Raw genomic sequence first — 21,374 nt, forward strand, 5'->3', positions numbered from 1 at the left:
CTTTTAAGCTATTTTTCTGTTTAAAATTCTCTCTCTTCCTAGAGTGATGTGCATTGCTAGCTTTTGAACCAATGAACACAGAGATCCCTATTTCATTGTGGTGCCACTAGGGTTACATTGTAATGGTGACAGAATTGTTGTTACAACATAATACATTATTTACAATCAGGTTTGATTCAAACATGGTTAAAAATGGAAATATATATATTATATTATACTATATTATATTATTAGTTAAGTATAAAGCTTCTACTCAAAGCCATCTCTGGAGATCTGAACTCCAGTAACCTCAAAGTATTAATATAACTAATTTAGAAACAGTTTCCAAGGTTTGCACAACACCAACTTACAGTGATCTCCAACTGTTTTCATCTTCCTCTCTCTTTCTTTTCCATCTCTCCATCAGAATGACGTCTGTGAATGTTGTGGGTATCCTGCCTGCTCATTCATGACTAACAAGCCACTGCAGTGCCCATTTGGTGGCTTTTGACAAAAAAAAAAAAAAGGTTTTCTGGGACCTCGGTATTCAAGGGCTAGGGAAATATTGCTAATGGACATATTAAACCTCTGATCTGGCTACTTTTCCTTACCTTTATCAATATAATGTTTTTCAGTCCATTGTTAGTGTCTGATCCGTTAGTGCTTGGTCCCCCCCAATGGGACTCGATAGGAGAACATAAAATATGTTTTTTAAATTTTATGACTCAAAGGAGACAAATATTCCCTTAATAATAATCACTAAAAACGTCTTGTTCCGGGTTCAATACAAGTTAAGCTCAATCAACAGCATTTGTGGCATAATATTGATTACCACAAAAATTAATTTTGACTCGTCCTTCCTTTTCTTTAAAAAAAGTCAAAAGTGAGGTACTTACAATGAAAGTCAATGGGGACAATTTTTGGAGTTTAAACAAATTTGAAGCTTAAAATTTAATAAAAGCTCATTAAATATTCTGTTAAAACTTGTTTGTTTTGGGGGGGGGGGGCTGTAATGTTGTTTAAATTGTCATTTTCACGGTCGTTTTAGGGTTTGTTGATATTACATCATCATGGTAACGAAGCTGTAAAATGTGGTAAAAATTGGCTATAACATTACACAAAAAAAGTTTAGTAAATGATTTTATCACATTAAAATCATGTTTACACTCATACTGTTAATGTCTTTTGGCTAAATTTGGAAAAAGTGAGTATTATAACAAAAACATTGGCCACATTCACTTCCATTGTAAGTGCTTCACTGTAACCTAGATTTTTGCTTTTTTTAAAGAAAAGGAGGGATGAGTCAAAATAAAGTTTTGTGGTAAGCAACATTATGCCACAAATGCTGTCAATTGAGCTTAAATTGTATTGAACCCGGAACATTTCTTTAAGACAAATGTTTACATTTAGCCAATGTTTCATGTCGTTTATTAGTAAAAAATTACTGACATCCAGATTGAGGAAAAAGTGATGGATGGATGAATGGATGTGTATTGTTTCTGTTATCCTCTGAAAGCAAAACTAGTGAAATCTACCCTTTCTTCTCCCTTACCTGGCCCTTCATTTTCTACACCTGCTTTTCTGGCGCATGACCCCTTGACCTGATTCTCCCCACTATTTAGTTCTCTTGTCTTTTGCTCTCTGTTCTCTCCTAACAGATTTCCCTCCCTCTCGCTCTCTCCATCCCAGCCAGGCTTTATCCCTTCTGCCCTGATCTCACTTCATCCCCTCCAATCCTCATCTGTGCATCCCAAAAGCATCGCAGAGTTTACAGAGTGAGAGAGAATGAGAGAGTGATCAGGAGGTGCGTTAAGCAGAAAACCTGAATGAAAGACATTGTCCTGAAAAAAGGACAAGTGAAGAGAAGGAGAGCTGGGAGGGGAAAATACAAATAGAGTGGAGAAACATCTAAGAGGAGCAGGTAAGTGTTGGACATTTTCTACTCATTCAGATCTATCTATTGGATTTGTTGAACACTGCTTTAGGTTTTAATTTCAAACTTGGCCAAGTTACGAATATAACAATTAATTAATTAATTCAAATTCCTACGTTAAGCCAAAACCAAAACTATTCCACCGAAGTCAAACAGATTTAACCCTTAAGTAGCCTTTATAGGTCTAAAAGAAAATGCATGTTTTGTGCTGCAGTGACAACAGATATCTGTGACTTTTCATTGTTATATGTTGTGATGTTAGGCAATAGTGTAGCACAGAAGAAATGTCTTCAATATCTCTGTAGAGGTAAGATATTCTTAGTGCTTTTTAACATTGTATTATTGTAACAGAAGTGTTATGGATCATTTCTCTTTATTGTGAGGAATAAGGGAAAAAGGACATTTTATGAAATATTTTCAATCATTTCAAATGACTTAATTATTAACATCAGTCTTATAAATGCAAAGAATCAACTAGATGTTTTAAAACATTCATTAAAAAATAAAAATAAAGGTCTGGAAATGACGAATGACTGTAACATGATCACAGAGATTCAAATGATGGCTAGGCCACACTTTTACACCCATTCTCCTCTCTCTCTCTCTCTCTCTCTCTCTCTCCATCTATCTGTCTATCTATCTACCCCCACCTTACCATCACTGCTTTAGCTCTTATCCAGATGCAAAGAGCAGTCAATAATCGGATGAGAGCAAATTTGATTCAAAAGGCCTCCTTTAAAATCTCAGCAGTGTGGATTTAAACTCACTCTCTCCTGCCTCACTATCTCTATATCTCTCTCCCCCACTCTTTCATTAGTCCCTTTCTGGTTATGGAATTTTGGTGCTTTCAGTCTGGTTGGTGATAACATTGCCTTTCTGTTTAATTAACACTAATGACAAGAGATGAAAAATACAAATCAGCAATGTCAGGTATCGAGTTCACCTTGAGTTCGACAACAGAGACATTTTACCATTCACTGATGTCCATTCCGAAACAGCTCCCTCCCATCGGTCCACCTCTCTCCCACCGGTCCACCTCTCTCCCATTCATACCCTTCTGTTCCATCGCTTTCTCCTCTCAAACAAATTTTAGGCAAAAGTAATTTGGTCATGTGAGCCTGGGAGAGACACAAAGATTCGAAAATCAATTAAAGCAAAAGGAAATAATATACATAAATCTGGTCAGGCTTTGTAAGGTAAGACATGATATTCAGAAACTTGCAATATATGTTGTATATAACAGAAAAGTTATTTCGTATCAATACTAATTGTAATAGCAAACTGGGGTTGACTGCTTAGGTCTAATTAGTGCCAAAAGATCATCAATAATCTCTGAGACCATGATTTTTGATTCAGATCTCACCCACTGCTTGTGTCTTCTGCAGAAAATCTACTTATTTTTTTGACCATTGTTTCCGAGAGCTCTGACATAATTTGAATATTTGTTAAAGCAAATACACGCAGATGAATTATTAACTGAAACAATGATCACTGTCTACTGTTCACTTTCGTTAAACTATAATCTGTTTTTTTATCCTGTAAATGATTTTTTTTTTTTTTATGGGAGCAGGCTGATTTAAATCTACTCGTTAGATTTGATCCACCACAAACATTTAATACTTGTGTGATAAATTAATTTAACTCAAACTTATGTCCATATAAATAATGTATTTATGAACTAAGTTATTCATGTAGAGTAATATCTGACTGTTTTAAAGGAAATGTTTGTATGAATACAGAAAAAGCAGATTCTAATATGGCAATGTGCCTGCCTACGACCTTGTTTGTGGGTGTAAGGTTGCACAAGTGAAATTTTGCATGCTTTGTGAGGATTTGCAAAATAGGTTGAGGAGAGTTTGAATTGCAAATACCTGTTGAAGGGACAACCGAAGATATATTTCAACAAAAGCAAAAACAATGACCTGTGGCCACAGGCAGTAGGATAAATTGCACAGTCATAATCAAAACAACAGCTGTGATTACTGTGACAATAAAAATGAAAAAGACAGAAATAATTAATAATACTTTCTTCTCCCCAGCTTTCTCTTGGCTCTACTGATCTCAATTCCTGTCTGTATTTGTACTCGACTGTGCCTGACAACCATTGTCATGGGTGAAATGGAGCAACTGAGAAAGGAGGCAGAGAGCCTGAAGGATGAGATCACTGTTAGTGTCATTATCAAAGATCTTGAAGAATAACAAGAAAATCAAACCGTATATTTTACGCGTAGTAAATTTTTTATTCTAAATAAACTTTTTTTTTTTTAAATATTAACTTTTAGTAACAAACATTTAACATACTTTTAACTAAAATATTAGTTAAAAGTATTATAAAAACTTTATAAATATTAATAAAACAATTCACAGATTAATTCTCAAATATATCCCACAGTGGAGCCTATAGAATATGTTTTGGGATCAACTCTAATATGTGCTATGTCGCCGTCTGATGTCTCTGCTCTATAGGCAGCTCGTAAAGCAGTGCAGGACCTTACACTGCAGGATCATGTGGCAGGGACAGCTGTTGTGGGCCGTGTCCAGCTAAAGATCAGGAAGACATTGAGAGGCCACCTGTCCAAAATCTATGCCGTGCACTGGGGGACAGACTCAAAGTAAACAGTATCTTTTTTGCACACATACTATATACATTGGTATACAAGCAAGCACATATTCATACATTACACAGATGCCTCAGATGTAAAAAGACCTCCTTGGTCCCCCTTATGTTTCTACCTCTGATTGGGCTTTTTTTGAGAGTCGAATCTCAACTGGATTACTACACCAACATCTTAGTTTGCTTATTAAAAGAAATCTGAAAGGCTTGGAAAGGGATCAGATCATTTGTCTCTTGAGTTTGTGGTACAGCAGCTACACTTGAGAGAAGCACTGAATCAACTACTGAAGTCTTTTCATACCATTTGTTTCTTTTCCCTGTGGCTTCAGAACATGTTTATTTTGTAATATCGACCTCTATTGCTGTCTTTTTGTCTCTCATTGTCTTTCTCTCAGACTGTGTGTCAGTGCATCCCAAGATGGCAAGTTAATTGTATGGGACAGCTACAGCACCAATAAGGTATTACAATATCTCCTGCCTTTACCTTTAAAAAGCCATAATTCATTAACAACCATTGATTAAAAATTCTAAAACAATTGTTGCTTTGGTGGGTGTTGCTTACCAAAAATCAGTAGAGCACTTTAACTTGCTCTCATGTACATTTAAATGCAAATCATTTCTGGCCATGACTATTAAGAAAATTAGTACCTGCCAGTGGTCAGATTTGTCTGCAAGAGGGAGGAGGCATATTTAAATGATGTGAAGTCTGAAAGTAGGGCTGAAACAGTTTCTGTTTACTCTGAAGCAACGCAAATTCTGTTGCTACATTTTGTAAGTGAAAGACTCTGTAAACTGTGATGTCTTGTCTTGACTTCTTCCAGAAACAACCAGTAATCTCTGGTTCTGTAGCGGAACTATAGCTTTGGAATATGTAGTGATATTATTTAGGAAATATTTTGTATTTTCTCTTCGATATAGCCTTTATCCAATTCCTGGAGCTTGCACCAAACCCCTACTTTCTCACTTGCACCCACATTCTGAAAAAACAAGCTCCACCCAATAGTGCAGTATCTAAATTCATACATTTCACATACTTTCTATACATCCCTCATAAATCACTATACATCTCTATTAGGGATGTGCCACAGTGGTTGACTAATCGACAAGTCATCCAACAACTGACTAGTCTGTTAGTGGGGTTGAATTCTAACATTAATATTTTTAGTGGTGAGGTTTAAAGTTTATTCCATTAATGCACCACTGCTGTTACAGCCATCAAAGCACTCCATCAACAATACATTACAAGATGATCACTGTCAGGCAGGCGTTAAATCCTCTGCTGTGAATAATGCTCCCGTATTTGTGAGGTGCTTTGGAGAGATTAAAATCTTTGGCTGATTCTGTCTCACACTGCTTAAATAAATAGTTGCAGTTAGAAAAGTTAAACTGCTAGATGTGTACCCGCATCATTATCTTGCAGTTCTGAGCTTTTGAATGCGCAGCAAGGATCGCTCTGAAGCACTGTGGTTACATTGAAGCTTATCTTTCTGCGTTCAGGATGCGCATAAGCGGTTATGTGTCACTCTGTATTGCAGGAGACTTTCTTATTTCTTACTTTTCTTACTTTGATAGTTTTGTACAATAAAATGTTATAGTTATTTAGCCTATTTATTTAATTGTTAGTTGCCATATTGGAGTGCTGCGCTTAGCATCTGAATATCCCTCTGAAACGCATCTGATCGAGGTCATGTGAATATAACCAAGACTATATTATACATTATTATACTTAAAGGGATAGTTCACCAAAAATGAAAATGCTCTCATCATTAACTCGCCCTCATGCCATCCCAGATGTGTATGACTTTCTTCTGCAGAACACAAACAAAGATTTTTAGAAGAATATCTCAGTTCTGTAGGTCCATACAATCTTTGAATGGTGATCAGAACTTTGTAGCTCCAAAAATCACATAAAGGAAACATAAAAGTAATCCATATGACTCCAGTGTTTAAATCCATATCTGCTGAAGCAATATAACAGGTGTGGGTGAGAAACAGTTAAAAAAGTCCTTTTTTTTAACTCTAAAATCTCCACTTTCACTTTTACATCTGAAAGTCACGTGTGGTGCCTGTTTAGTTTCACTTTCACATCTGAAAGTGAAAGTGGAGATTTAGAGTTAAAAATGACTTAAATTTTGATCTGTTTCTCACCCACACCTATTATATTGCTTCTGGAGATATGGATTTAAACACTGGTGTCTTATGGATTACTTTTATGTTTCCTTTATGTGATGTTTGGAGCTACAAAGGTCTGATCACCATTCACTTGCATTGTATGGACCTGCAGAGCTTAGATAAAAATCTTCGTTTGTGTTCTGTTGAACAAAGAAATTCATAGACATCTGGGATGGCAAGAAGATGAGTAAATAAGATAATTTTTTTTTTTGGGTGAACTATCCCTGTAACATTGACTAGTCTTTCAAACAACCGACCAACTAGTCGATTATGAAAATTGGTAGTTTTGCACTTCTATAATCTCTATATCAATGTATTTCTATAATTGAGAAAGCTTATTTGACAGCATATTTATTACCAGATGCCAGAGGACTTAATCTCTTGAAAGTTAATTAATCATTGTTCCTGATGGTGGTCTAGGTGCATGCAATCCCACTGAAGTCCTCATGGGTGATGACATGTGCGTACGCCCCTTCAGGAAACATGGTGGCGTGTGGAGGTCTTGATAACATGTGCTCCATCTATAACCTTAAGGGCAAAGATGGTAATGTTAAGGTCATGCGGGAGCTCGCAGCACACACAGGTAAGAATAATTCATGAATCTTAATAGTTAAAAATAGCAGAGGCTTTATCTGGTATTTAAAACTTTCTGAGCCCCATAATAATAAATATAGACTTCTACTCTGTCTGAGAAGGGGAGTGAACTGTGAGCCTGTAGCTACCTGGGACTTAAGTGTGTGTTTTTCCTTTTGTTTTACAATATAGGTTACCTGTCTTGCTGCCGCTTCTTGAGTGACAGTGAAATCATCACCAGTTCTGGAGATTGCACCTGGTACACAGTCAAAAATCTATAAATTAAAAAGAGGAAGTAAATTATGCTGTAAATAATGCATTCACATTAACACTACACTACTGACATGACCTCTGACCTTTTTGCAGTGTTCTGTGGGATATTGAGACAGGATCACAGAAGACCATCTTTGCTGGCCATCTAGGAGACTGTATGTCCCTGGGTGTGGCCCCAGACTTTAACACTTTCATCTCAGGAGCTTGTGACTTCACAGCCAAACTGTGGGACATCCGTGACGGCCAGTGCAGACAGACCTTTGGAGGCCATGAGAGTGACATCAATGCCATTGGGGTAAGAATGATTTCGAGTTATAAAGATCAATTAGAGATTACAACCACAAAACAACCAGGGAAATATTTATTCAAAACATAATAAAACATAAGGCAAGCCTCATTTGCCTTGCACTATCATTCCTATTTCACATACTATAAGGTTAGTAAAAAAACATAAGTATTAAACTTTGGTACGTAACTGATCCCTTACCATTTTTGGTATGGACATATATGTTTCCTCCAGTGCGACTTGTTAAGGAGGGGTGTGCTATATAGATGATAAAATTTAGGAGTGTTTTTTTTTTTTTTTTTACTTGGGTCAGAAAGCCACCTAACAATCACTCAGAACACCCTAGTGACCGCATAGCAACACGCTAAAAACCACTCCAAACTCCTTAGCAATCACATAGCAATGCCCTGACAACCACCGACAACACCCTAGCTTCTTGGTGCTAGCACTACTCACATTTCTCCCCAAAATAAAAAAAATCTACAGTCTCAAAGAAATACACTAAATATTTATCTCCATTTTATTATCATCCATGTACTCAACCTTTCTCTCCCTCTTTGTCTCTGGCCTCTTCAGTTTTTCCCAAATGGCAATGCAGTGATCACAGGTTCAGATGATGCTTCCTGCAAGCTGTATGACCTGCGTGCAGACCAGGAGCTCATCACATACCAGGACTCTGCCATCATGTGCGGAGTAACTTCCATTGCTCCCTCCCTCTCTGGACGACTTATTCTCGCTGGCTATGACGACTTTAACTGCAATATCTGGGACTCGCTTAAGGCAGAGAGAGTCGGTAAGTAGCAGGAAATAGATGTGAACAACAGATACTGATAACAGCATCTGAGCTCTTTGACATTTATTTGGTGTATGAATTCATTAGAAAAATGAGATGCAAAAAAAAAAAAAAAAAAAAATCTTGTCTATGAAACTTTAGTTGACTGTATATAAAAAATAAAAAAATAAAAAAGCAATTACTGTACCTGTATCCAGTCATAAGGGGCACTGTAGTCACAGATATTAAGGTCCTTCCGCACTAATATGCTTTCGGTTGAAAACGCATTGATTTTGCTATGTTTACTTACACCTCTCTTCCATAATGGAACGTTTTCCTCCTCAGTAAACGGTGACTTTGGAAAACGCCTTCTAGTACCGCATACAATGATGATGTTAGAATATGGAAAATTGGGTTCTCAACCAAAAATGTATTAGTATAGATGTGGAATAAGAAATGTGAATAACTCTAAAGGAATATTTTGGGTTCAGTACAAGTTAAGCTCAATCGACAGCATGTGTTGCATAATGTTGATTACCACAAAAAATACTTGTCCATCCTTTAAAAAAAGTAAAAATCTGGGGGGCCTGGGTAGCTCAGCAAGTATTGACGCTGACTACCAGCCCTGGAGTCACAAGTTCAAATCCAGGGTGTGCTGAGTGACTCCAGCCAGGTCTCCTAAGCAACCAAATTGGCCCGGTTGCTAGGGAGGGTAGAGTCACATGGGGTAACCTCCTCGTGGTCACGATTAGGGGTTCTCGCTCTCATTGGGGTGCGTGGTAAGATGTGTGTGGATTGTGGAGAGTAGCATGAGCCTCCAAATGCTGTGAGTCTCTGCGGCGTCATGCACAGCAAGCCACGTGATAAGATGTGTGGATTGACTGTGTCAGAAGTGGAGGCAACTGAGACTTGTCCTCCGCCACCCAGATTGAGGTGAGTAACCGTGCCACCATGAGGACCTAGTAAGTAGTGGGAAGTGGGCATTCCAAAATTGGGGAGAAAAGGGGGATAAAATAAAAAAAATCAAACATTTAAAAAAATCTGGGTTACAGTGAGACACTTGAAATGGAAGTGAATGGGGCCAATCTGTAAACGTTAAAATACTCACTGTTTCTGGGGCTTGGGTAGCTCAATGGTAAAAAGATGCTGGCTACAACCCCTGGAGTTCACTAGTTCAAATCCCAGGGCATGCTGAGTGACTCCAGCCAGGTCTCCTAAGCAACCAAATTGGCCCGGTTGCTAGGGAGGGTAGAGTTACATGGGGTAACCTCCTCGTGGTCGCTATAATGTGGCTCGTTCTCGGTGGGGCGCGTGGTGAGTTGAGTGTGGATGCCACGGTGGATAGCGCGAAGCCTCCACATGCGCTATGTCTCCGTGGCAACGCGCTCAACAAGCCACGTGATAAGATGCGCGGGTTGACGGTCTCAGGCGCGGAGGCAGCTGGGATCCGCCACCTGGATTGAGGCGAATCACTACGCGATCACAAGGACTTAAAAGCACATTGGGAATTGGGCATTCCAAATTGGGTCAAAAAGGGAAGAAAAAAAATACTCAATGTTTCAAAAGTATAGCCAAAAGATGTAAACAATATGCACGTTAACATGATTTTAGTGTGATAAAATCACTTACTAACCTTTTCTGTGTAAAGTTAAATCCAGTTTTATACATTTGTTGCCACGGTGACACAACGCCGTAAACCTTAAAACCCTAAAACTACCATAACAATGACGATTTAAACAACTTTACAGCTCAAATAATGCACAAGTTTTATCAGAAGAACTACTGTAATGGCTTTTATTCTAAGCTTAACATTTTTGCCTTTAATCCCTCCAAAAATTGGCCCCATTCACTTCCATTGTAAGTGCCTTATTGTAACCTTGATTTTGTTTTGTTTTTTTTAAAGGAGGGAAGTGTCTAAATTACTTTTTTCTACATTATGCCACAAATGCTGTCAACAGAATAAGGAATATTATTTTAACTAAACATGTTAGAAAAACAATATTACCCCAATTGTTTTCTTAACCCAAACAGAGTTGTCTGAATGGTTTCATATTGAACAAATGTTGCACATATGCAAGCTTCTAGGATGCATTACAGCAAAATTAATGTTTTAATGTATTGTGTTAATTGATCATTGTAGTTACCTAGACAAAAACTTACATAAGCTGAATGAGAAAATTTGCATGTGTTACTGAGGACAATTATTAAGAGAAATCTAAAATCTTAATGCATTGTTATCTTGAATTCTAAAACATTTCACAACTATTAATTTTTTATGCTAACAGCTTAAATTGCACTTCATTTTCACTTCAAATGACTTTAAATATTTATGTTTGTTTTTTTCAGGAGTGTTGTCTGGTCATGACAACAGAGTGAGTTGTATTGGAGTGACGACTGACGGCATGGCCTGCTGCACAGGGTCATGGGATAGCTTTCTGAAGATCTGGAACTAAGGCGCTGTCTCGGAGAGAGGCAATATTAGGAGAATATGTCAAAGACAGGGTACAATGTAATCGATACAATTGAAACAGGACTATGGGAAATACTTGTATTAGTAGGGAGGGACAGGAATATGTTTGTTGTGCACAAGTCACAACAAGAAGGATTGTGAATAGGAAAAACTCATTCGGAGATGGGATGACTTGTAGAATAATCTTGTCAAAAAAATCATGCAATAATAGAAAAAAGTCTTTCAGGGATTGTTAATGGCAAAAGTGGGCATTTACAAAGCAATTACCTATTTGGTGATTTCTGAGGTAATTTTTGGATAGAGTAATTAGCACATGAGTGTGTTAGTGCATATAATAAGACATTCAACACTAGTTGAATGAAGCTTTTTGATATCATATACATAGTGCATCCCATGCTATCAAACCTATATGAAAGAGGCTGCCAAAATAGTTGTGCAAGATTTGATTATACAATGACTTCAGTCTACACAGAATGACATTTTCACTTTTATACAATGTCGTTTATGGACTATACATAGATCAAATAGTTTTCTTGTGAGATTGTCTGATTGAAGTTTATTTTGTTGAATTTAGCGTTAGTTTAAAAAAAACTTTTTTTTATATATATATATAGTGCACTGATAGTATCATCTGATTGTTCTTTTCTGCATATTCAGGCCAATAAAAGACTATGACAATCTTGGCTTTATTCATTCTTAACTATTTTAATAATTTGGATTACTGAACGGATAGATATTTGTTGAATGAGCACCAACTAAAGGACACATTGTAGGGGAATTGGATAAACAATTGCAATTGTCTTGTCACTGTACATGTTAATATTTCAAAACTTGACCAAAGTGAACATCAAGTATCTGATACCTGGAATCTGATACAAAATAGTCTAGGCAAAGCAATGATATTGCTCTGGACACCCTAAACAGATTTAGCAGATTAGTAATGTATTGTAATATTAATATAATAATATGAACTTATTACTGATACTGGGTACAGCGTGTTAATATATCTAAAATACATTTGTAAACATGGCTTCATTCACAACATTTGTATAGGCATTTTTATCATTGAACATTGACCAACTATTCACAAAGCAAAGATTTAAAGAAACCGTTCACCCAAAAATTACAATTTAACCAAAATATAACTCCTTTCACTATAAATCTTGTCATATTCAGTGTCCTAGGTGCTCAATTACACTTTTATAGTGTAGTGTATATTATACAAATTTATAGTGAAAAATAAGTTACATTTGGTCTATTTCTTCGGAAGACCTGGATTAAACCACTCGAGTCGTATGGATTACCTTTATGCTGCCTTTATGTCATTTTTGCAGAGCTTGGAAGTGGAAGTGACCCCACTGACTTGCATTGAATGGATATATTCACATCATATCTCCATCAAAATATCTTTCTTTTTGTCCCCCAGAAGAAACTCATATGAGTTGGAGACCGCATAATAGGGAGTAACTGAAGAGAGAATTATAAAATTATAATTTAAACTATTATGTGCCCTTTAAGTGCAGCCAGAAATATTGTAATTACAAATTCTGAGCACATGATCAGTTAAGCGATGTCGTACTTACAAGTGGGAAATTCAGAATTCTAGATGATACACGAGTTGCCGAGATGGGATGTTGGAAGGGGTGTGTCAACAGGAAAGATGATGGAAACTAATGATTTTGCAAATATATTTCAACTTCATACTTTATTTTTTTATCCCCTTTTCTCCCAATTTGGAATGCCCAATTCCCACTACTTAGTAGGGCCTCATGGTGGTGTGGTTACTCACCTCAATCTGGGTGGTGGAGGACAAGTCTCAGTTGCCTCCACATCTGAGACAGTCAATCCACGCATCTTATCACGTGGAGGCTCATGCTACTCTCCGCACCCCACTGAGAGCAAGAATCACTAATTGCGACCACGAGGAGGTTACCCCATGTGACTTTACCCTCCCTAGCAACCGGGCCAATTTGGCTGCTTAGGAGACCTGGCTGGAGTCACTCAGCACACCCTGGATTCTAACTCGTGACTCCAGGGGTGGTAGTCAGCGTCAATACTCGCTGAGCTACCCAGGCCCCACATACTTCAACAATATTAATTTATGTATGACAGTCAACTAATGACTCACCTTTCGTGGTTTAAGCAAATTAATTAATTTCTTAGATACCATGCCTTTATAAATCATATGTCAGGAAGTTTGGCTTCTTCAATATTTTGTTTCCCATTTGAAAGCGTGACATGTCATTGTAACAAATGCCCAACACAGAGGTACGAGCTTCCCAGGTCCACTTCAAGGCAGAATTACTTTAAATCTGGTTCAAGCAAAAGCTAGTAGTCCCCAGTAAAATTAGTCCCATTCACAATGTCCTCACATCAGCTTAACCCTAAAAACAGCGAACACATTAAAGCCCAAATAATACAATTCAATATTTTTCTTAAAAATATTGCTTGTATTTTCAAAAATTTTCAACAAACAATTCTTAGCAACAATATTTTAAGCAGAGAATGTCCCTCAAAATATAGTTAACATGTAAAAGATATCAACTTTTACCTTGAGGTCAGCGACATGCTCATGACATGCTCCAATATCACATTTAGATCATGACTGAGTTGATGCCAGTTTTTATACAATGGCACATGATCTCAGTATTTGCAGGGACCCCCTTTTCAATCATTTTTGACAGACATTTGACCTACTTGCTCAGTGCTCCCTACCCAGCCCCTCGAATATTTGCATTCCCCAGGATACGAAAACCTTTTTAGGGTAAAAAAAAAAAAAAAAAAAGAAAATGGTGACAATTAAAATATCAACTTCAATTTTATTTACATTAAAACACACAGTTTATTTACAAAAAAAAAAAAACACACAAAGAAAATTAGAAAATCAATTTAAGGCATGAAGTCGACATGAAAATGTATTATCTACATAGTGTTGGGTAAAATGCTCCGTCTGTCCATGCCTCCAGTTTGTCTCACTCATTCTCCTTGTTCAGTGAGAGAATCAGAGCCCTTCTGTCCATCTGGTTGAATCTCTGTTTTTCTGGGGTGGACACTTTGAACTTCATCTGAATGGAGACAACATGATACATTTGGGCTTAAGGTATAGTAGATGAAAGCGATAACATGAAATGGAAGTCATCAGTGAAAAGAGCACTTAGGTTCAACTAAGAATAGTAACTAAGGACAGCTATAACCTGAAGTTCCATCAAGTGCAATTACCTGTGAGTTACGTTCCCGGGGCGAATTGGCCTCCTTCAGAATTTGCAGAGGGGATCTGCCCTCGCCAATCAGAACTTTTTCTGTAACATTAAAAAGCAAATACCTTATACAACTTTGAGTAGATATTATTTTTTCTTTATTGAAAAACAAAGCTCAGTCTATAATTTCCATAATTATTAGCTAAAATATCTACCTTCAAAACCAGAGACCAGCAGAATTATTAATGATGCTTGGTGCACGCAGTCACTCACCTCTCTGCCTCTGTTTGGAGTGCACAACAATATTGTTATTCTCGTTGGTGGCAGTTTTTTTGGAGAGTGGTGAAGACACTGTTGTTTTTCCACGCCCTTGTTCCCCTCTTGCTCTGACACCAGAGGTTCCAAACCCCACGCCCAACCACTGGGGCTTAAAAACAGCCTGACTGGGGCTACGGGTGTCAAACTTTGGACAGCAGATGATGGGCTGTACATTTTCAACTTGGGTGTTGGTCACTGGGCTGGATTTGCTGGAGGCAACAGCTGCTTGAGGTGTTGGAGGTTTGGTCACCTCTAACTGCTCATGGATCTGCTCTGGAACTGCAACAGTGACCTGATGGGGGTGAGACTTAAAGATAAGAAACAGGGAAAAAAAAATAAATAATAATAAAAAAAAATATTTGCAACACATTTTAGTTCTAAAACTTAGTGAGATGTCTACTGCCAACATGGGCAGCTGCCTTCTATATGGCCAGTCAAACCAAATACATTCTTGCATAAAAACAAAACATGGAACAGGTGCCTTGGGGCACGTCATTAAATAATTAGTTTGAAGCTAATTTAATGGTGCAACATTCACAGACAACCATCTTGCGCATATTTACACTGAAATAAAAAAACAGCTCAGACTGAAGCAAAACCAAGTTAGTTGTGAATGGCTCCTAAGGCGGTATCCTAACCGAAATGGAACCTCATAAGAAAAGGATGTGGAATGTTCTACATAGGCAGCAACTCTGCATCACACAAATAGGGCTCTGCATGAAAAACGTGACTCACAATTTATTCAGAGGGAGTTTAACATTAGCATGTTGCCAAGCTAACGGCACGATAATCTAATTAGCATTAAATACATACATTCTTGGGTAAAACTGTCAATTTTTAATTATTAAACAATTTATAAGGGCTGACTCTAAGTTGCTCTGACTGCACTGAGAAACACATATCTCAGAGTTTGTGCTTATTTAGATATGCTTCTTCATTATTGAAATGTTGCATTTTACTACACAAATAAATCAATAAATAAATCGATAGCGGTATCTAAAGTAATGTAATACACGATACTAAAGTATCGGGATACACGATAGATCAATATATTATTTTACTTGTATAGACAGCTCACTATGTTTTGGAACAGTGAAAGTATATCAAAAATCTAAAAAATAAAATAAACGACTTGAAACACACCTGCTTGTCAGATGTCTGGGATGAGACATCATCCACCTCAGAGGTCATGGCAGCTTCAACAGCAGGTGTGGAGGAATCCGTGGATTGTGGGACAATAGAGACAAGGGCATAGGAGTGATCCTCATTCGGTTGAGTCTCAGCAGGAGGAAGGGGAGTCAGAGGACGCTCCTCCAGAGAGGATGAGTAGATGCCTTCTTGACATACAAGCGGACTCAAACTGAGCTCCTTCTTCATAGGAGAACCACCAAGAAACAGAGCCTCCTCCGCCTCTTCTAGCGAGGGCTCAGCATCCACCTCCACCTGAGTGTCACCAATCAGCACAAACGGACTGCTGCATATGGAGCCGTAGCCCTCTGAAGGAGAGAGAACCTCAGAGATAGACAAAGCATTTGTATGTCCGTTGAGGATGCCCGAGTCCTGTTCCTTCACTAGAGGAAGCAGATGCTCTCTGTCTTGTTGCTTCTCCACACTGGGCAGGCTGATGTGTTTGGTGAAAGAGACAGGGGGAAGGGGAGCTGCAGATGAGTCGCCATTCTTAATGTCGTTGAGAAAGAAGGTGCTCAGCCGCCGAGCAAGAGAAGTGACACTCACTGTAATGCAAATAAGGACGGACTCTTGAAGTCATGGAATGTCATGTGTGTTATTTATGCTTATGTCATGGTGGTTAATACAAAATAAAGCTTAAGTCTGTAATTTCTGTGCCACTAGTAAGGCTGCACGATTATGACACAAAGCATAATACTTCCCTTGACATTGTAATTGGAAATTTCAATGCTTATTTTTGAATGAATCAACTGCATGCCATTTTTTTTTTAAAGGCTCCACATCCAAAACAAGTCAACAACTTGTTCTGTATTACTTATAGTTGTATTATAGTTGTTTTACAGTTGTTTTGTCAGTAAATGAAGACAGTGCCTAAACAGTTAATTTCACATTGACCCTCCAAGCAAGCATGAAAAGCAAACTGTTATTCCAAATAAAAAAATACAAAAAAAAGCAAGCAACGGATGTGATTGGTAACAATGCTCAACCACTGCAAAACATGTTAAAAAGAACATAAAATAAAAACATTTGAAGCAACATAAGTAGACCTACATATGCTGCTAAAATTTACACCTTTTACAATTAGTTAATTGTGGCAGGTGTAATTGGAATCTCAATTATGTAATTAATTGTGCAGCCTTAGCCACTAGTGTCACCAAACGGAATTGCAAACAATCAATTGGGTATAGCTGCAGGCCAGAGATCTCCAAATGGGGAAGGAATCTCCAGAAGGGTGCGGGGTTACTCCAAAAGAGGGTAACACATCCACAGGCTGTTAGGGAAAGGGTTAGGTAAGGGGCTTCCTATATCTTTGCTGGCAGTTTGGAGCTCCCACTCCTTTCGGAGCTCTGTCTGCAGCTATACACTTCTCAAAATAATGAGTGCGTTTACATGCACAATCATACACTGTCACGTGAACACCTTATATGGCTTTTCTTTATTGGGTTATGGTCATAAATGGTTTAAGCAAGAGCTGGTTGGCATACCCAGTTTTTGCCCATTACCCCAATTTAGCATTGAATGTAAACACATTTACTTCCATGATAATCGACTTATCCAATGTGCTACGGTGAATAAGGTCTACTGGTTGAGCCCAAGTTGCTGTGTTGGGTAAGTATGTTTGCTAAAGCAAACTGAGCAACATTTTGATAATGCCTCAGTGTTAACGCTTTTTTGCAGAAATCAACCTATAAATGGCTTAATTTATAGGGGTCTTTCCATATTGAGCTGTGATAAGAGACAAAATGAGTATTTTAATGTCGAAAAGTTACACGCATTAGCTTTAAAGGTGCATTCAGCAATTTATTTCCTCAATTAAAAAGTTTTACTTCTATATAAATGAATAGTAATTTTGAAACATGGGTATAAAATCATGACCACTTATGTGAGATGTAGAGTTCAGTCATATCAGTAACCTTATAAAAGCTGTTTTATTCTACATGGGGCAGGGGCGCCTCATGGGGGCAGCCATGTTAGCATCACATGACCACCAGCTGAATACCACTCCCTTAAATCTCAGTAACTGCCCTGTTATTGGACATTTTCACTCATGGATTAAATTAATCCCGGTTTACTCTGTGAATTTCTACAATGGCATTGGTAACCGAAAAGCACTGTTTGAATGATGCATCCAGGCCACTAGGTGTCAGTATAAGCCACACTTACAAAAATTACTGAGTGCACTTTTACAGTGTGACTGATTTGTACGAATTCACTAAACTGCAAAAAAGCACACACTGTGAGAGGCCCCCATTCAGTTTGTGAGCCTTTTAATTGCATATGAATGAAAAACACAAACACATCTTCTGTATGACTCAACATGATTAAGTATTCTTATCTTACCCTTTATTGGGGTTCGGGCAACGCCAGGAGTGGGTGAGCGGGGGTCAACAAATACTGGCCCAACTGACTCCACTACAGGAAGAGGTGAGTAAGCCACACCCACCTACAAGAAAATAGGGAGTTTAATTAGTTCAAATTAAAGGTGCTTTAAAGATCTAATCTAACTCAGTAACTTTATGTCATCATGAGTTTTCAGGTATCAATCGACTCAGTTATGATGAGTGAATGTTTCCAATAAAAGGGTGGTTACTGAGATTAAGGGAGTAGTATTAAGCTGATCATGTGATCCTAACATGGCAGCCCCAATGAGGGGACCCTCTCTATGTAAAATTTAAACAGTAACTACTAAATCTCATGTGAGTACTCGTGATTTTATACATACGTTTCAAAATGATTCATTTCTTTAAGAGTAAATCTTTTTTATGAAGTAAAATGTACTGGGTGCACCTTTAAAAAACACTGCTCATGTGAGAGCCGATTTATATTTCACTTCAGAATCTAGTTTGTCACAAAGAAAGACTAAATGAAAGATTAGTTCATATTTTGGAGAGAGACCATTCAGATTTAAGGTCTTGTTAAAGTGCAGTTTTACCTGTATAGGTGTGCGGTCGACACCACAGGACGGTGAGCGAGGGTCCGCGAGCATTGATACACGCAGTGCTTTCAGTCGCTGGCTCGGATCTGGCTTTGGTGTTGATGCCATGGTCATCTTGCTTTCACTGGCACCCATTTTTAAGTCTTTTTTGAGAAGAAATAATAAATAAATAAGTTAATGAAAAACTGCGTGTTAAGTACTTCGCGTCTTCAGGGGAAGGTAGAATAATAAGTTATTAACTCAAAAGGTTAAGATATTGAAAATAAATGTCAGTAATTTACGAGACACTTGTTAAACATTTAGTACTATAATTCAATTAAAAATCAGTAGATCTCGCGAAGTAGCGTTATCAATTGTTTAAGTCATCGGTGCACCAAATCAAACTCACCTTAAAGCTCAACGTGTCCAAAAAACACAATACAATCTAACTTCTTTTTTTCTTCTGTCTCTTTCACACCAGATCAGATCAAATATTTCTGACTGCGTAGCAACAAAGTATCTTCTCTCCAAACTCAGTGTGACTCGAGCGAGAGTTTTTAAATGGGCCGTTCTTTGTTTTGAGCAATTTTTAAACCAACCAATAGAAACAGTCGGCAACGCGTCATACCAGGGGGCGTGGTTTAGCGTGGGGAAATGCGAAGCCTTGTTACCATAATTACTCATACTTAGGGCTGTTCGATTCCAGAAATTTGGGAATCGATTCCAATAGTCGATTCCAGACCCATTTAATCGATTCTTTTTCGATTCCGGAAAAAACAATAAGGCAAAGTTAAATCTCATAATAAACAGCTCACCACAAAGCGTTCTTTGCACTGTTTATAATAGCATGAATGACATTTACAATTAATAGGTCCATTCTAAAATTAAACGAGGGCCTGTATGCACATACCAAAGCGTGAGATAAATTTGAGGGAAGTTTGAGTAAATGCGCCTGTATTTCCATGAACTACCGAAAATAATCTTAAAAGCACCACTGACATTTTCCACTCATGAGTTCTTTTTTTAGAAAGAGGTTTATATTATAATGTACAGTAACTGTCCACTACCTTTTGTACACTGAATAAAATGTCCAAACAATACATTTCAGTTTTATTAAAAAATCCATTGTTGTACTGGTTTATACAATATATATATATATATAATAAAAGGTTTTAAACACTGTAAAAATGTCGAGAACGAAGCGTTAGATTCTCGCTTTTATAAGTGCAGCACATTGATCATTTAAACTTTAACATACAGATTTATTGATGTGAACTGGGAAGTAAACTCAACTCTGCCATCTTCTTATTGCAGATTTGTGTTGTGACATCGGGGTAGTTATTACTGTATGCCAATTTACTGTCACAAATTTGGCATGTTACTTGATTATTAGTTTAATCCAAAGTAAAATACCTGCAGACTATCCAGGTCTGGAAAGCAGGTGTGTTGAAGGATTTGTGGGACTACTTCATACAGATGAACAAACGGAGCGGATTTTACTCAGAGTCAGATTGATGATCGTTAAGATGCAGTCATTTTATAATCATTTTGTAAATTGTATTAGTGCTGGTAGGCTTCTAAAATGTGTAGTAGTTCAGTAGAAATAAACACAGTCCGAAAATATTAACCATTTCCCCGGAAGGAATCGACTCCAGCTTTGGAATCGATTCCCAGCCTTAAGTATAAGTTGCAGAAAAACAAACAGCCACTTAATTCGAAATTCAGTGCGAATTTTAAATGGTTAACTTTAGACAAGACAAAACTATCACATGCATTTAAATAAGTTGTTTAAATCTTTGTCGATTAATATTATAATGGGGGCGATATAACATAACTTCCAGTGTATGAACCACTGATCTATGATCAGTGTATGAACGTGTTTTTACTCTCTTCTGTCCTATACAACTGATAAACCTATTTACTATACAGTATATTCATACAGCTATAATATACGATATGTAACATCATTTGTCACTTCTTTTATTTAACTTCATTATCATTAATTAATTCTGCAATTAGTTTTTAATCATTTAGAACGTTTAATTTAGTGTTTAAACTTAAATTATCAAGATGTGTGTTTGTGTAGCAAACTTAATATCAAGAGATTAAAAGTCATGTAAATTACATGTTTATTAAAAAGAACACTATTTTAAATGAACAATTAGAACAAAGGGATAGTTCACCCAAAAAAAAAAACAAAAAAACCTCTCTCATCATTTACTCACCCTCATGCCATCCCAGATGTGAATGATTTCTTCTGCAGAACACAAATGAGATTTTTTTTTGAAGAATATTTCAGCTCTGAAGGTCCATACAATGCAAGTGAATGGTGACTAAAACTCAGAAGGTCCAAAAAGCACATAAAGGCAGTATAAAAGTAATCCATTAGACTCCAGTGGTTTAATAAATGTCTTCAGAGGTGATATGACAGATGTGGGTGTGAAACAGATATTTAAGTCCTTTTTTTTTTTTTTTTTTAACTAAAGCGAAAGTGAATATGTAGATTTACGATAGAAAAAGGACTAAAATATTTATCTGTTTCTGGGAATATAGTAAGAAATAATTTGAAGTTAAAATGAAGTTTTTATATTTCTTATCTTACAGAAAAATGAGAAATACACTGTCAACTGTGAATTAAATATGTTGTTTTTCAACCTTGCTGTCTTAAAATTATAATAATGCATC

At 37.2% G+C, this 21,374-nt stretch overlaps 2 protein-coding genes across 4 annotated transcripts; one reads left to right on the plus strand and one right to left on the minus strand.

The window, feature by feature from the left end:
• The first annotated feature begins 1,690 nt into the window (after positions 1-1,690).
• LOC127453365 (guanine nucleotide-binding protein G(I)/G(S)/G(T) subunit beta-3-like) lies at positions 1,691-11,740 on the plus strand. 2 transcript variants are annotated; one of them, XM_051719697.1, is made up of 9 exons: positions 1,691-1,900; positions 3,952-4,078; positions 4,379-4,524; positions 4,922-4,985; positions 7,119-7,281; positions 7,464-7,530; positions 7,638-7,839; positions 8,407-8,623; positions 10,949-11,740. In XM_051719697.1, exons 2-9 carry the CDS (start codon positions 4,022-4,024, stop codon positions 11,053-11,055), a joined length of 1,023 nt encoding a protein of 340 aa, XP_051575657.1. In that variant the 5' UTR covers positions 1,691-1,900; positions 3,952-4,021; the 3' UTR covers positions 11,056-11,740. The 2 variants fall into 2 exon arrangements, with proteins under 2 accessions (XP_051575657.1, XP_051575656.1); XM_051719696.1 differs by lacking the exon at positions 1,691-1,900 and adding an exon at positions 2,962-3,108.
• Positions 11,741-13,894: 2,154 nt separating this feature from the next.
• Positions 13,895-19,245, minus strand: LOC127453364 (cell division cycle-associated protein 3-like). Of its 2 annotated transcripts, none has more exons than XM_051719695.1 (7): positions 19,099-19,245; positions 18,708-18,853; positions 18,116-18,218; positions 15,731-16,320; positions 14,543-14,879; positions 14,292-14,371; positions 13,895-14,137 (listed from the first exon to the last, which is right to left on the minus strand). In XM_051719695.1, the coding sequence occupies exons 2-7, from the start codon at positions 18,843-18,845 to the stop codon at positions 14,045-14,047; spliced, it is 1,341 nt and encodes a 446-aa protein (XP_051575655.1). In that variant the 5' UTR covers positions 18,846-18,853; positions 19,099-19,245; the 3' UTR covers positions 13,895-14,044. The 2 variants fall into 2 exon arrangements, with proteins under 2 accessions (XP_051575655.1, XP_051575654.1); XM_051719694.1 differs by having other exon boundaries at positions 14,543-14,894.
• Between the last annotated feature and the right edge of the window lie 2,129 nt (positions 19,246-21,374).

The sequence above is a fragment of the Myxocyprinus asiaticus genome, chromosome 15 (assembly GCF_019703515.2).
Source record: "Myxocyprinus asiaticus isolate MX2 ecotype Aquarium Trade chromosome 15, UBuf_Myxa_2, whole genome shotgun sequence".
NCBI classification, from domain to species: domain Eukaryota; kingdom Metazoa; phylum Chordata; class Actinopteri; order Cypriniformes; family Catostomidae; genus Myxocyprinus; species Myxocyprinus asiaticus.